A 15,802-nucleotide genomic window follows, 5' to 3' on the forward strand; every position below is an offset into this window, starting at 1 on the left:
TTACAGCTTCAAAGATAACACAGACAGCAGGCATTTATCTCAGTCCACATGGAGTCAGCTTTACCATTTCACCCTCTCTCTCTCTCTCTCCCTCTCTCTCTCTCTCTCTCTCTCTCTCCATCGCTCTCTCTCTCTCTCTCTCTCTCTCCATCGCTCTCTCTCTCTCTCTCACTCTCTCCCTCTCTCTCTCCATCTCTCCCCCCCCCTCTCTCTCTCTGCGGTGGATAAAGTACCAGAAAGCTACACTTGAGTAAAAGTACAGATATCTTACCAGAAAATGACTTTACTTAAGTAAAAGTCTTAAAGTATCTGATAATGTACTGTACTTAAGTATCAAAAGTCATTTTCTGAACGTACTTAAAGGAGAACTTCACTGAAAAACAATGCTGATTTATTTTGCACATGATCTCACACACATATCCGAAAACACATATCACAACTGTAATGGAGTATTTAATCGAAATCGCTTTTTGCCAAACCTGCACGTCACTGGAAGTGTCCCATGTGTGACGTGTCTGCTGCCTCGTGAGTGTAGCAGAGTCACTGCATTCGCCCATTCATCACTTTAATTAGAAGTCCATATAAGAGCAATTACCATAGATCACAACGAGACACAGCAGAACGCCATTGGTCTTCTGCTTTGTCTTTTTGTTTTTTTTCTTCTTGTGCTTGCAATGCATTGTGACTAGTGTCCTCTGGAGACGGCAGCAGACATTTCTCGTGTGGCAGGTGTTAAAATGTCAATATGCCACCACAGCCCCACTAAACATCTAAAGGGATGTTTATCATTGAGGAAATGTCATTTATCGTTTTGTCCTAGCTTCCTCCTTGTTAACTGTACAGCCTGATGCCGATCTCTCTCTCGCCTGGAAGATCTATATGTAAAGTGTGTGCGTGTGTTGGTTTCTTTGTATTTCTGAGTGTTTATGTAGGCCAGTGGTTCTCAATTTTTTTCACATGAAGGACCCCTAGACTGACAAAAATTAGACCACGGACCCCCATTTGATAGGATTTTGTCCCACGGTCCCCCATATGATAATAAGATTGATGCTTTTAGATGTTTTATTACAGAAAGTGTATAAAATCCATGACCAAAATAGTCATTGAGTTACTTATGAATGGAATTATAGCAAAAATAAATGACCCCCCTTTTGGCTGGGGACCCCCTGGAACCCCCTCAAGGACCCCTGGGGGTCCCCGGACCGCCATTTGAGAACTGATGTAGGCTACGCACTGGTGGCAATGGTGATAAAGCACTATATTATATAATATTAGGTGTACTGTATTCTCCTCACTTAAGCGTCCTGAGGTGGCGCTTTCAGAAAGAATCGATCAGTTCCAGGCACTTGGTGCTGGTGGGGCAATTCATCTTGGGTTTTGGGCTCGGACGGTGGACAAAACAAACAGATCATTCGGCGCACGAGCTTCCACAGATCTGCTTACGACGAGAAACAGCGTTGCGTTGTTTACCCGCGGCTCCTCGACCCCCAAGTCTTAGTTTGCATCCACAGACGGATGGGTCAAAGCCAGGCTTGTACACATTGCTATTCGCACCTGGGATCAAAACCCAGGCCTGTAGAGATCAACTGTAATTTCTCATTGAATTGCTAATGGGGAAACTGAGGTTACAGTCGCCTGAGGGGGAACGACAGATGGCGGTTGGAGATGGGAAATGATCAGATCACTATAGCTTGGTTTCTGTCCAAGTATTTTTCATGTCAATTATAATTCAAATTAGAAGTGCGAAATGGAAACAACTAATTTCAATTAAAAGCCTTAATTTCACAAAGGACGTTCTTGACTGGGGCTGGGGCATGCACGTTTCGACAAGATGAACAGATTGTAGAGCAAAAGTAGAATCCACACTTCAAGTTGTTTGAGTTTTTTAACGCCAACAACAGTATATGAGATGCTTGTATTATTTTATTATTATTATTACTATTAGATTTTATATATGCGTCTTTACTCCAATACCAAAGAACAATAGTAATCTGCCTAATACGCCTATTAATCAATTCTTGACAGACTGTGTTTTCTGACCTGCTGCACATCCAAAGTCCGGCCCAGGGGCCAATTTCGGCCCGTGGACCGATTTTAATTGGCCCTCGGCTTGTCTCTCAAAACTATATGTGGCCCTCTGCACAGTATTGGTTAATCAAGCAAGTTCAATTTGCATTTTTTTCCCGTTCACCTAAAGATGACAGCACTACATTGTATAGTACCATACAGTTTGTAGACAAGCACCAAGTAGGAACAGCACAGGCAGAACTAATGTTTTCAGATTGTAAACACTAAAAACAAAAACAAAACTTTTTTTATTTATTTTTTATAAACCATATGATGCGAGAAGCAGCTGCCCCCATGGCGTTTTCACATGATCTAATCTGGCCCCCATTCAAAAAAAGGTTGTGACACCCCTGTGCCAGAGCTAAGCATCTCACTGGAAACCGCTGCTCCTCCACTTTAGCTTCATCCCCTGGTGGCCGAGAGAAGCAAAGCACTAATGGATGTATTATTTATAAACTGGATTATATTCTGCTTCTCCTCCTGGGCCCATGCTCTGTTTCTGTGCCCCGGTGGCTGGTGCGGTGCAGTGCAGGAGGGAGACACTTTGCTGCCATGGAAAGGGGGCGAGACTGGTCAATGATAAGGAGTTCATGCCTGACGAATTCAATGATTTTAGTGTTGGCAGGCGGGTTGAGGATCACCCACCAAACCTACAGTGTACAGGATACAATGGGGAAACCTGGATACATTAAATGAAGAATTAATCTACAACAACATTGAATCATTAAATGACGAGAGGATGCGACCTTCATCATATCAAAAGTAGACAACACTGACTGAACCCCATATCGGATAATTAAAGATACTAGTCCAGTGATACAGTTTCCTTCATTCTACAGTAGGATAGCAGGATTGGGCATCGTATATTATATATCCCATTATATACAGTATATTATTTATTGGTTTAACGATATAAAGTGTGGTATATTGATATGTCTAATGGGAGTACCGATGAATGTCAAAACTAACTCACCGAAGCGATAGCGAGCACACTCAAAAGGGACAAAAACGTCTCAGGTGCATGGCAAAAGATACACTGGAATGACAGGAGAACAGCCAGCACCCTAGATGTCCTTTGTAAGGGTTTTAATTTCTCTTCAGGCAGACACAACGAACGTTTCAGCCCATATAGGCCTTCTTCAGCGTTGTCGTTGTCGGGCTGAAACGTTCGTTGTAAACAAGTAAAACTATTTTTATAAGCATTTTACGAAAATGTCTATGGGAAAATAAATGGCGGATGAAAATCTCTGGTACAGTGCTGAAGCAGGAAGTGACGTTCACTTTGGCTCTCTATTGGGGAGAAAATGGGAGGTGTGTGTGTGTGGGGGGGGGGGGGGGGGGCCTGGGGACGAGACCGGGTGGCAATCATGTTGCTACTCAGGGCAGAGGCAAAATCCATGCTGAGTGCTCTGGAATGGAATGGAATCAGAGTCCAATCAGCACATTCCCTGTCACTTAGCCAGCCAGTCCATCACCTCTATGGGCTGTTTACTGCAGCGTGGGCTTCCACGGGGACTAAGCTCCTGATTACATATTTAAAGAGCCTAAAGTGGGAGGCCAATGTATAGGCAGAGCAGAGGATGTACTTCCTACATCAGCATCAGGAAGTACAACCTGCTCCAGGAGCTAGCTGCTTATCCAATTATACCCTGCCATCCTCATCCAGTCTGTCCTCTGCAGCTCCATCGCTGCCTGCTTTGGGTCTGCCACCAAACAGGACAGGCACACAGACTGCAACGCATGGTCAGGACTGCAGAGAAAGTCATCTGTGCCAACCTGTTGTCCATTCAGGACTTGTACTCCTCCAGAGTCTCAGTCCTCCAGCTCACCCAGGTCATGATCTGTTTGAACTCATCATGGAAAAAATAATACAATAGCTTGCACACTGCAGGGCTCCAAGTTTGACTTAATTTTATTTTTTATCATCTGTCGATAAAGAGCAGTTTTACAGTTCGAAATGTTATCACCTCGGTGCAATAAAATGAGGTCAACTTGGAGCCCTGCAGTGTGCGATTAAAAAAAAAAATATTTTATGGTTGTGTAACATCCGAGCGGATACGAATCTGGGACCTCTGGCTCAGTCCCCATACACTGTGCAACACTTAACCACTCGAGCTAAAGGGCCAGCCCGATAGCCCGAGTGGGAGTGAAGCCGCGCATCCTGAGCCCTTACAGTTGTACTTCCAGCTCTGCACCTGCCATATCCGGCTTGGATGTGCATGCTTGTATCTTTTTTCATCCGTTTGAACTTCTCCCCACCAGGTTTTCAAAATCAACCAGTTTTGCTTCAAATTCACGTTGAGATTGTAGATGTGGAAGGAAAAAGCAAAAATGTGGCAAAAATGAAGGAATGTCAGCAGGCCAAAAGTGAATCAGAAAAGAGAAAAAAGGAGCTTCTTGGATACTTTAGAGACAGATTTGAATTCAGAATTAAAGTACATGTCTACTGCAATAGTTAAACAAACAATGTAATCTATTCTTGAAGATGTACATTGGGATTGTACATATCCGTGCATTGCAGAAACGTTCAATGGCGACATTTTATTCTGCCGATTGGTTCGGGATGAAACAAGAGGACAAACTGAGTCAACAAGAGGAGCGAAGATGAAAGCATCTTTCTTCAAGTCCCTCTTGGAGCTTATCTCTGCACAGCAGAGGATGGATTTGTGGAGCTCTCTGGTCAAGACGAATCACCAGCAGACAACACGACTTTAACTCCTCAGCTGGCTTCTTCACTCTCTCACTGAATATTAATGATGCTTTATGCTTTAAGCTTATCTACTGAGCAACACTTGAATGTTCAGTTCCTGTCTATGGAGACACTGTGGCATGTTTGTCTGTTGCTCTGTCTATGGAGACACTGTGGCATGTTTGTCTGTTGCTCTGTCTATGGAGACACTGTCTCATGTTTGTCTGTTGCTCTGTCTATGGAGACACTGTCTCATGTTTGTCTGTTGCTCTGTCTATGGAGACACTGTCTCATGTTTGTGTCTGTTGCTCTGTCTATGGAGACACTGTCTCATGTTTATCTGTTGGTCTGTCTATGGAGACACTGTCTCATGTTTGTCTGTTGGTCTGTCTATGGAGACACTGTCTCATGTTTGTCTGTTGGTCATGTCTATGGAGACATTGTCTCATGTGTGTCTGTTGGTCTGTCTATGTAGACACTGTCTCATGTTTTTGTCTGTTGGTCTGTCTATGGAGACACTGTCTCATGTGTGTCTGTTGGTCTGTCTATGGAGACACTGTCTCATGTTTATCTGTTGCTCTGTCTATGGAGACACTGTCTCATGTTTGTCTGTTGCTCTGTCTATGGAGACACTGTCTCATGTTTGTCTGTTGGTCTGTCTATGGAGACACTGTCTCATGTTTGTGTCTGTTGGTCTGTCTATGGAGACACTGTCTCATGTTTGTCTGTTGCTCTGTCTATGGAGACACTGTCTCATGTTTGTCTGTTGCTCTGTCTATGGAGACACTGTCTCATGTTTGTCTGTTGCTCTGTCTATGGAGACACTGTCTCATGTTTGTGTATGTTGGTCTGTCTATGGAGACACTGTCTCATGTTTTTGTCTGTTGCTCTGTCTATGGAGACACTGTCTCATGTTTTTGTCTGTTGCTCTGTCTATGGAGACACTGTCTCATGTTGTTGTCTGTTGCTCTGTCTGTGGAGACACAGTGTGGCATGTTTGTCTGTTGGGTTTGAATAAACCTTCTGACACTATGGAATGCTATATGTTCATAATGAGAATGGTCATTAACTGAATTGTGGGATTCATTAAATGCTGATGAGATGAACTGAGCAGCTTCAAATGTAAAATACATGAAAAAGGCCAAGTTACATCTTGACAATAAGAAAAGCCTGAGGCGAAATCCTCATAGAGCTGAATGGAGTCATTTAACAGCGTTTGACTTTTGGGCCGGTTTCAAAGAGACAGAAAGCATCTGATTAAATCAAGTCTCTGAGAAACAGACTTTGAATGTTTTTGAACCTGTTCACTGCAAATTCCTGCTTTGGTGCACATAATAACCCGCCCCGGGCCATGCAACCGAGTGCTCCCACTCTCAACATGAGAACATTACATTTACATTTTACAGTTCAGGCATTTAGCTGAAGCTATGATCCAGAGAACTTCACATCAGTACTGTGGTTATGAGGGGTGGAAGGTGCCTATGGAAGTAACACAATGATCAAAACAGATGTTGATGGAAATGCTTTGAATTGAAAACTAGGATGATGAAAATGCAGTTGAACTGAAAAAGTGATCAGCTGTAGTCAAGTCATTATTTTTACTGCATGCCTGTTAATCCTTTTATATAAAATGGAACAAGTGGGCAATGTTTGTCCGTTTAAATTTGTGTCCCACTGATGATGTCACAATGTCTATGACATTATCAGTGACGTCATCAGTGACATCATTATTGACCAAAATCATCTTATGACATCACTGATTATGTCATAGGCACTGATGATGTCATAGGTGTGGTGACATCATCAGTGACGTCATAGGCATTGTGACATCATCAGTGACAGTGAAGTTATCAGTGATGCCAAGTTGAGCAATTGTGCGCTGCGCATGCCAATAGAGCAGTTAACAAAACCTAAGCCATGTCACACCAGTGGGATTGTTAGTGCTATAGTGTTTCTTAAGATTAACACCACATTTCTCATAAACTGTTGCTTGTTATTTCCTTGTGAAAGGATTCCTCTGCACTGAAGAGGATCAGCATATTGGAAGAGAAAGTTCTCCATCGGCCTTTCACTCCTTCCACCATCTGGCATTATTATAACTCTAAAAACTTTGGCTCAGCAGTTCTGGAAGAACAGAGTTAGTTCTCTTCCTGCTTTGTTCCCCCAAACAATGTAAATTCATGCCAAATCTAACTTGGTGTCACACAATGTAAAATGCAGTGTAGAGGCTGCTAGAGGCTGCCAGTATGCCCTCCACCTTCATAGCAGCCTGGCTGTGGCTACAGTCTGATGTGTGTGAAGGACACATCCATGGAGAATGAATCTGCTTCCTTTCTTAATGCTGCTGCTGAACAGTGTGTCTGCTGAGAGCAAGCCAATAATCCCAATCAGTCACAGACACACACGCACGCGCGCACAAAGACATGCACGCACGCACGCGCGCACACACACACACACACACACACACACACAGACACACACGCACTCACACACACGCACGCACGCATGCATGCACACACACACACACACACACTCACAGACACACACGCACTCACACACACTCACGCACGCATGCACACACACACACACACACACGTGCACACAGACGCACACACACCCACTCACAGACACATGCGCACACACACACACACACACACACACACACACACATGCACGCGCCACCATGCTATTTCAAGAGTAGACTGTTGTTATTTACATGATCGCTAGATGTTGCTTTATTTGGAAATGTCACTACAGGTCCTAAAAGCTGCATGTTGCAGCCTCCTTTCAGCTGCAGTGTGAACAGAGCGTCGTCATGGAAATATGTAACGGGCTGTTTGATGACAATTGAATCCCTGTCTTCTTCCTCCCATCCTCATCCTCATCCCCCAACCCTCCTCCTGCTCTCCCTGTATCTCCAGCCTGGTCCTCAGGATGGTAGCGGTGTGATCTCCAGCCTGGTCCTCAGGATGGTAGCGGTGTGATCTCCAGCCTGGTCCTCAGGATGGTAGCGGTGTGTGCGGGCGTGACTGAGTCATGGAGGTGGAGAGCACCCCCGACCCGGCCTATGTGGACGTGGACCAGGGCCTGACTCTGGCCTGCATCGCCTTCCTCTGCATGCTGCTGCTGGCCATGATCATCCGCTGTGCCAAGGTCATCATGGACCCCTACAGCGCCATCCCCACCTCCACCTGGGAGGAGCAACACCTGGACGACTGACCCCTACAGCACTATCCCCACCTCCACCTGGGAGGAGCAGCACCTGGACGACTGACCCCTACAGCACCATCCCCACCTCCACCTGGGAGGAGCAACACCTGGACGACTGACCCCTACAGCACCATCCCCACCTCCACCTGGGAGAAGCAACACCTGGACGACTGACCCCTACAGCGCCATCCCCACCTCCACCTGGGAGGAGCAACACCTGGATGACTGACCCCTACAGCGCCATCCCCACCTCCACCTGGGAGGAGCAGCACCTGGACGACTGACCCCTACAGCGCCATCCCCACCTCCACCTGGGAGCAGCAACACCTGGACGACTGACCCCTACAGCACCATCCCCACCTCCACCTGGGAGCAGCAACACCTGGACGACTGACCCCTACAGCGCCATCCCCACCTACACCTGGGAGCAGCAACACCTGGACGACTGACCCCTACAGCACCATCCCCACCTCCACCTGGGAGGAGCAACACCTGGACGACTGACCCCTACAGCACCATCCCCACCTCCACCTGGGAGGAGCAACACCTGGACGACTGACCCCTACAGCGCCATCCCCACCTCCACCTGGGAGGAGCAACACCTGGACGACTGACCCCTACAGCACCATCTCCACCTCCACCTGGGAGGAGCAGCACCTGGGCGACTGACCCCTACAGTGCCATCCCCACCTCCACCTGGGAGGAGCAACACCTGGACGACTGACCCCTACAGCGCCATCCCCACCTCCACCTGGGAGGAGCAGCACCTGGACGACTGACCCCTACAGCACCATCCCCACCTCCACCTGGGAGGAGCAACACCTGGACGACTGACCCCTACAGCGCCATCCCCACCTCCACCTGGGAGGAGCAGCACCTGGACGACTGACCCCTACAGCGCCCATCCCCACCTCCACCTGGGAGGAGCAGCACACACAGGCACACATGGATACAGCCAGCCACACAGAGAGGCATAGATACATATGCCCAGAAAGAGGGGAGTTCTTCAGGGGCTCTTTGGTTTAGTGGTTCTATAAGGAACCGTAATGGCTCAAAGACCCCTTTGATTTGTTCAAATCAAACGTGAAGGAAGCAATGATATTGTTGCTGGTCTGGAACATTTCGTGGTTTATTTTAAGGATGTTATTTAGAACACCAAAGAGGCTCCATCCAGGCGTTGACATGCAGCCTGCACACCCAGTAGAATGTACCTGTACATGGGAAGGAGCAAATGTACTGACCGCTATATCCCGGCATGGAGCCAGTAAGATTAGAAGCAAGGAACTGTTGGGATTCTATAAGCCTACAAAGCCATTGAATGAATGAAAATATTACCACTACGGAGTAGGCTAAACTAAAGCACTAGAGGTGTACACAGACGTTATTATCTGTACTAGAACTGTTAAATTAAATTGAATTAGATTTAATTAAATTGAATTAAATTGAATTACATTTAATTACATTTATTAATTTAAGGTTATTATTTTAACTATAACAAAAAAAGTTTCATTTTGATGTATAGGTTGCGGAGGGTTGAAAGAAATCCAGCTGCCACACCAGGCTTTTTGTCTTGTTGGTAAGAGGTGTGCAACCCGACCCGAGACTGTCTGTGTATGTCGGGTATTGATTGGCCGGTTTTTGAAGAAATAATTCAGGGGTCAGGGGTCAGGGGTCGTGCTCGTTTTTTTGTTATGTTTGTTTTTTCATGCGTGGAAAAAAAGCACAATGTTTTATGCTCCTCGCTTTCTCCCGAAGTTCCTCCGTGTCACGACGCTGGGCACACACAGCCCCCCTCCCTCTGCTGAGCACAGCTCTCTCTCTCTCTCTCTCTCTCTCTCTCTCTCTCTCTCTCTCTCTCTCTCTCTCTCTCTCTCTCTCTCTCTCTCTCTCTCTCTCTCTCTCTCTAGCGGCTAATAGGCTACCTATCAAAATGGGCTTTTTTCATTTGTGTCTCTCTCTCTCTCCAGCGGCTAATAGGCTACCTATCAAAATGGGCTTTTTTCATTTGTGTTTTACTATTTCATTTTCTATTTTACAAAAATGATAAAGTGAAAATGAAATCCCTTATTTACATGCGAATACCCCCCCCCCTCTCCCCTCTCCCCCCCCGAATAATAACGAGCAAAGTAAGGAATATCTGTTTCCATGGCATTATTTGTGCGTTCCTCTTGGGATTGGGGTAAATACATCCCTATAAAGCACATAAACTTGGCTTTTTGTAACTCTACCTATCTGACTTCAGGAGCCAGCTGGGCTGCCTCACATTCCTGCCTGGACTTTAAACACACAGTCAGTGATGGCCGACCATTGACTGCAGAGCTCCACTGCAGAGCGACAGCACTTTCCCTTTACACCTACTGGACTTGATGAACGATCGAGGCAGCAGACGAGGAAGAGGAGAAACACTAGCAGCACACTTATTGGTTATGGCACCTCGGTGAAATTCGGGGACACGCAGTGATTGGGCAATGTTGATCTCAGCTGGCAGTGGATTGGAAAATGAAACTAAACGTGGAAACCTTTGTAGGCCATAAAGAGAAAACTCTCAAAGTGACTCTCAACTGCAAATGCTTGTGCAGTATGTGTGCCATTACCTTTAAAGTATTTACCGAGTTTTTGGGGAGATTGGCTCATTGGTCAACTTAACCGTAAGTGTTTAGAACGGGGACACCCCGGCATTCCGACAAAATGGTCGGAATGGAGATCTGTCTCGCCATTGCGAAAGTACCCTAACCCTAACCCGGGGGACCGGCTGGAGCTAACCTCTCCCAGCCCCCACGTCTAAACCTAACCTCTCCCACCCCCCATGCCTAAACCTAACCTCCTGCAGACCCTAACCCTAAACCTAGCCTCTCCCACCCCCCACGCCTAAACCTAACCTCCCCCAGAACCTAACCCTAAACCTAACCTCTCCCACCCCCCACGCCTAAACGTAACCTCCCCCAGAACCTAACCCTAAACCTAACCTCTCCCACCCCTGTAGGCTAAATAACTCAAGATCCTATGTCGAAATGGCGGACCTAATATCTTTCGCAATGGCGAAACCTTTTTTGGAGATAAAAAGGGCCGCCTCTCCGAAAGCATAGAAGTCAATGATCGGAATGCCGACACTTCGGAATGGCGAGGGGACCCCGTTTAGAACATAGGCTATGCCAAATAAATCCATTTTGTCCCTGGTAGAACTTTGGTTCTGGTGCTCCATGCTGACAGCTTCAGTTGCTCAGTTGACCAGCGGGTCAACCTCTCAGAAACTTGATGATTTCTTTCAAGACGTGACCGGTTTAAATGATTCAAGACTGGGGGAAAATGTAAGCAGACCTTTGTCTAAGCGATTTCATTTTGTGCCACAGAAGCAAGTTTTGTATGTTTTATAAAGAATAATGACTTTCATAATGGTACTTTATTGACTTGTATTTGCTTATGATACAGTGTCTGAGTATACCTATCGACCACTACACGCTCAGACAATCTTTAGCCATTATCAGTCACGCTTGAATTAGCGCTATTGCCCACAGCATGTCAACGCAGAGAAACGATATGTCCTCTGCTATTATTTAACGACACACAACACTGCTAAATAGGCAACTCGTGCGCTCCGATAAGCTCATGGCAACATGAACTATTATTACACCCAGACGCCTTTGCTCCCCATTCATAAATTGGGCCTTGTTTGCCTCGGCTGCTGTCTCAGCTGTTAGTTTTAGAACAAGCGGATACGTTCTTGTTGCTGGTTTGTCTCTGACTTATGTAAAGCATTGATCATTTATGAAAATGATTGTCTATTGCATGTTATGAAGTGCCTATGTGTGACGAAAGACGCACTTCGTTACGAATCCTTTGCACTATTTGCACATTTATATTGCACACTTTATTCCACTTATCGAATAGTTTGCACAACGTAATTTGCACGCTACCGTTTGCACAGCGTTAATCATTGCACACGGAGCCATGATTTAAAGTATTTTATTGAATTTCTATTTTACCAAACATTGTACGTTTGTGTGAGTTATCTTATCTTTCCTGCTGGATCAGCACGGGCAACGATGAGCGCCACATGTAGAAGCAAACAAATGTTCAGTGCTTAATTAGGCTATGGTAAACCATCCTGATCACATGACCTTAGCCTGGTAAACCATCCTGATCACTTGAACTCACGTTCTGTTTGGTTCTGCAGATCAGTCTGCCCTCCAGCTCGCCCACACGTACTGTCGATTTCCAGAAATGACAAAGTGCATGGGCCAATCACGGACCTGCCTCGTAGTTGACAACGTAACCGGCCAATCAGGGATTGCCGCTGGCAAAACAGTATGGCGGCTCCTGAAGCAACGAGCGGTAACGTTAACGTTAGCCGAGTAAACAGCCATAAGTTCTGTTTTTTTTTTCAGAAATATACTCAATCACAACAATTAAACAAGAACAAGAGTATGCACCAGCCGGGAAATATGATTTGGATTGAAGTTTGTGATTGGCTGAAGGAGTTGTCTGTCAAGGCAAGTATACTCCCGCCCACTGACATTGCTGTGGGCGCCTGGGCTGGGCTGGAGGCTAATCTGATCCTGCAGAACTAAACAGAATGTGAGTTCACGTGGTCAGTATGCTTTTACCTGGTTAACATGGAATGGGTTTTCATTGAATGTTATGATTTGGTATGGGCAAATGCAAAAATATTTAGTGCAATATAACTTACTATAGGATAAGTGCAACATATACTTCTAAGTGCAATACGACATTGGTGCAATGTAAGGGTTTTAATTGTTGGTTCATGCAATCACTTACCTGTGCTGTCTTTTCTCATGGATCCTCTTTGTCTGTGTTCCAGGGTGTCCGGCCGGTATTTCCCTGTGGTGCCCGAGCACCAGTGGTGGAAATGGCGTTGAATGGTTGGGAACGGGGTTCCCAGATCGATCATTGTGTGGGAACGCTGTGGGAACGCTCTTCGCCTCTTCCTCAGGGTCCAAGTTTTGTTTTCTTAAAAACGAAAATCGCTTATAGATGTTTAGCACCGTTTCTCTAAAGCGTTTTCATAAATCCGACCGCACCTGAAGGCACCATGCCCGGCTGCAGTCAACACAGCCGATAGGCAGCCCCAGAGCAATCTAGTAAGTGGAGAGCAGAGAGCAGAGAATAGTAGGAAAACATGTAAAGTGTCAATAACAACGTTACATCAAGTCTGTCACGAATAAAATCAAGTGGAAATAATCAGTAGATCTCGGCAATCTGATTTGAATAAGTTTTGAAAGAGATTTTTATGTAGCTGTAATGGTACTGAGTAAAATCCATAAGAAAAAACATTCAAGCATACAGAAATAACATAGGGGGCGGGGGGTGGGCTCGCGTCGCGTCCAGGGACCCCACCCTGCGTAAGTAGGATTCCCAGAGCAAATCCTGGCCATTTCCACCACTGCCGAGCACCTCTAGCTATAGTTCCAAGAGGGACCATGTGATGTGATAGCAGAGAGGGGTGTTGTGTTTGGGTTTGAACTAAAATGTATAATTGTTTATATGTTGCAGTATTTATTGTTTGAGAGCAACATCTATTTAAATGTACAGTATGTATTAGTATGCGTTATTGTATTGTTGAATGCTATACCCTATAGTTGGTAGCACCAGGGTAATTACCTATGGCAGGATATCAAAGGCTACCAGTTTGTCTGCCTGTGCTGTTTGTGCAGTAGGACAGTAGGACCCTGGAGAGCTGTTCACAGTCATGCCGCTCATTTATGTCAAACGAGTTTCATCGCTGTCTTGTTATGAATAAACACGTTGGGTTGCACCGCCTCTTTTGCTGTGAATCCAGCCACTAAGTGGGTCAAGCCTAAAACTATGCTTAGACCAGCCTAACACTATGCCTAACACTATGCTTAGACCAGCCTAAAACTATGCTTAGACCAGCCTAACACTATGCTTAGACCAGCCTAAAACTATGCTTAGACCAGCCTAAGACTATGCTTAGACCAGCCTAACACTATGCTTAGACCAGCCTAAAACTATGCTTAGACCAGCCTAAGACTATGCTTAGACCAGCCTAACACTATGCTTAGACCAGCCTAACCCTATCCTTAGACCAGCCTAACACTATGCTTAGACCAGCCTAAGACTATGCTTAGCCCAGCCTAACACTATGCTTAGACCAGCCTAACACTATGCTTAGACCAGCCTAAGACTATGCTTAGACCAGCCTAAAACTATGCTTAGACCAGCCTAAAACTATGCTTAGACCAGCCTAACACTATGCTTAGACCAGCCTAACACTATGCTTAGACCAGCCTAACACTATGCTTAGACCAGCCTAACACTATGCTTAGCCCAGCCTAAAACTATGCTTAGACCAGCCTAACACTATGCTTAGACCAGCCTAACACTATGCTTAGACCAGCCTAAGACTATGCTTAGACCAGCCTAACACTATGCTTAGCGCAGCCTAACACTATGCTTAGACCAGCCTAACACTAGACCAGCCTAACACTAGACCAGCCTAACACTATGCTTAGACCAGCCTAACACTATGCTTAGACCAGCCTAAGACTATGCTTAGACCAGCCTAACACTATGCTTAGACCAGCCTAACACTAGACCAGCCTAACACTAGACCAGCCTAACACTATGCTTAGACCAGCCTAACACTAGACCAGCCTAACACTATGCTTAGACCAGCCTAACACTATGCTTAGACCAGCCTAACACTAGACCAGCCTAACACTATGCTTAGACCAGCCTAACACTATGCTTAGACCAGCCTAACACTAGACCAGCCTAACACTATGCTTAGACCAGCCTAACACTATGCTTAGACTAGCCTAACACTATGCTTAGACCAGCCTAACACTAGACCAGCCTAACACTATGCTTAGACCAGCCTAACACTAGACCAGCCTAACACTATGCTTAGACCAGCCTAACACTAGACCAGCCTAACACTATCCTTAGACCAGCCTAACACTATGCTTAGACCAGCCTAACACTAGACTAGCCTAACACTAGACCAGCCTAACACTATGCTTAGACCAGCCTAACACTAGACCAGCCTAACACTAGACCAGCCTAACACTATGCTTAGACCAGCCTAACACTAGACCAACCTAACACTAGACCAGCCTAACACTATGCTTAGACCAGCCTAACACTATGCTTAGACCAGCCTAATACTATGCTTAGACCAGCCTAACACTATGCTTAGACCACAGAAGAGTTGCTAAAGAGTTGAAGAGTTGGTGAAGGTGCTGGGGGGTCAATGTGCTGGGGGTCAATGTGGAAGTCAGTAGTTTTATGACAAGCTTGGTTTGAAAATAAACTGCAGCTTATGCCATTATGTTCTGTTTGATGTATGAAAAAGACTGGATTGAACATGATTGAACACTGACATCAGAAGGTAATCGTCATTATTTTGGGACATGTAATTGGGTCACATGAAATTTCATTCAGTGCTTATCCACAGGGAACCGTCTGCCAGTCGTCCCTATAGGCCTTTTCCATCAACTTCTATTTCACTATCATAGACTAAATGATACAGTGACAACACACTCTTCAGTTGTACTTGGAGGCAAATCCACATCCAGCCATCCACAGGGGTTTGAAGGTCAAGTTCAACAACATCTATTAGCATGATGCTAATGAGGCCGACTCCACACTGTGAGAATGTAAAAGCTGAACCTGGCGGCCTGCTGTCTTCACGGCAGGCATGGAAAGGTTGGACCCCATGTTATGTTCAGCATGCAGGGGGCACAGGGGGCAGCAGCATTTACAGCATTCACGATGCTATGCAGTTATGCGTGTGTGTGTGTGTGTGTGTGTGTGTGTGTGTGTGTGCGTGTGCGTGTACCTGTGTGTGTGTGTGTG

The 15,802-nt window shown here is 45.8% G+C and overlaps 1 protein-coding gene across 1 annotated transcript; it reads left to right on the forward strand.

The window, feature by feature from the left end:
- Positions 1–7,792: 7,792 nt before the first annotated feature.
- On the forward strand, positions 7,793–7,975 carry ctxnd1 (cortexin domain containing 1; the record flags this gene model as incomplete). The annotated part of the gene is made up of 1 exon (XM_083662109.1): positions 7,793–7,975. The coding sequence occupies one exon, from the start codon at positions 7,793–7,795 to the stop codon at positions 7,973–7,975; it is 183 nt and encodes a 60-aa protein (XP_083518235.1).
- Between the last annotated feature and the right edge of the window lie 7,827 nt (positions 7,976–15,802).

Source organism: Poromitra crassiceps (assembly GCF_964638095.1).
Source record: "Poromitra crassiceps genome assembly, chromosome: 28".
NCBI lineage: Eukaryota > Metazoa > Chordata > Actinopteri > Beryciformes > Melamphaidae > Poromitra > Poromitra crassiceps.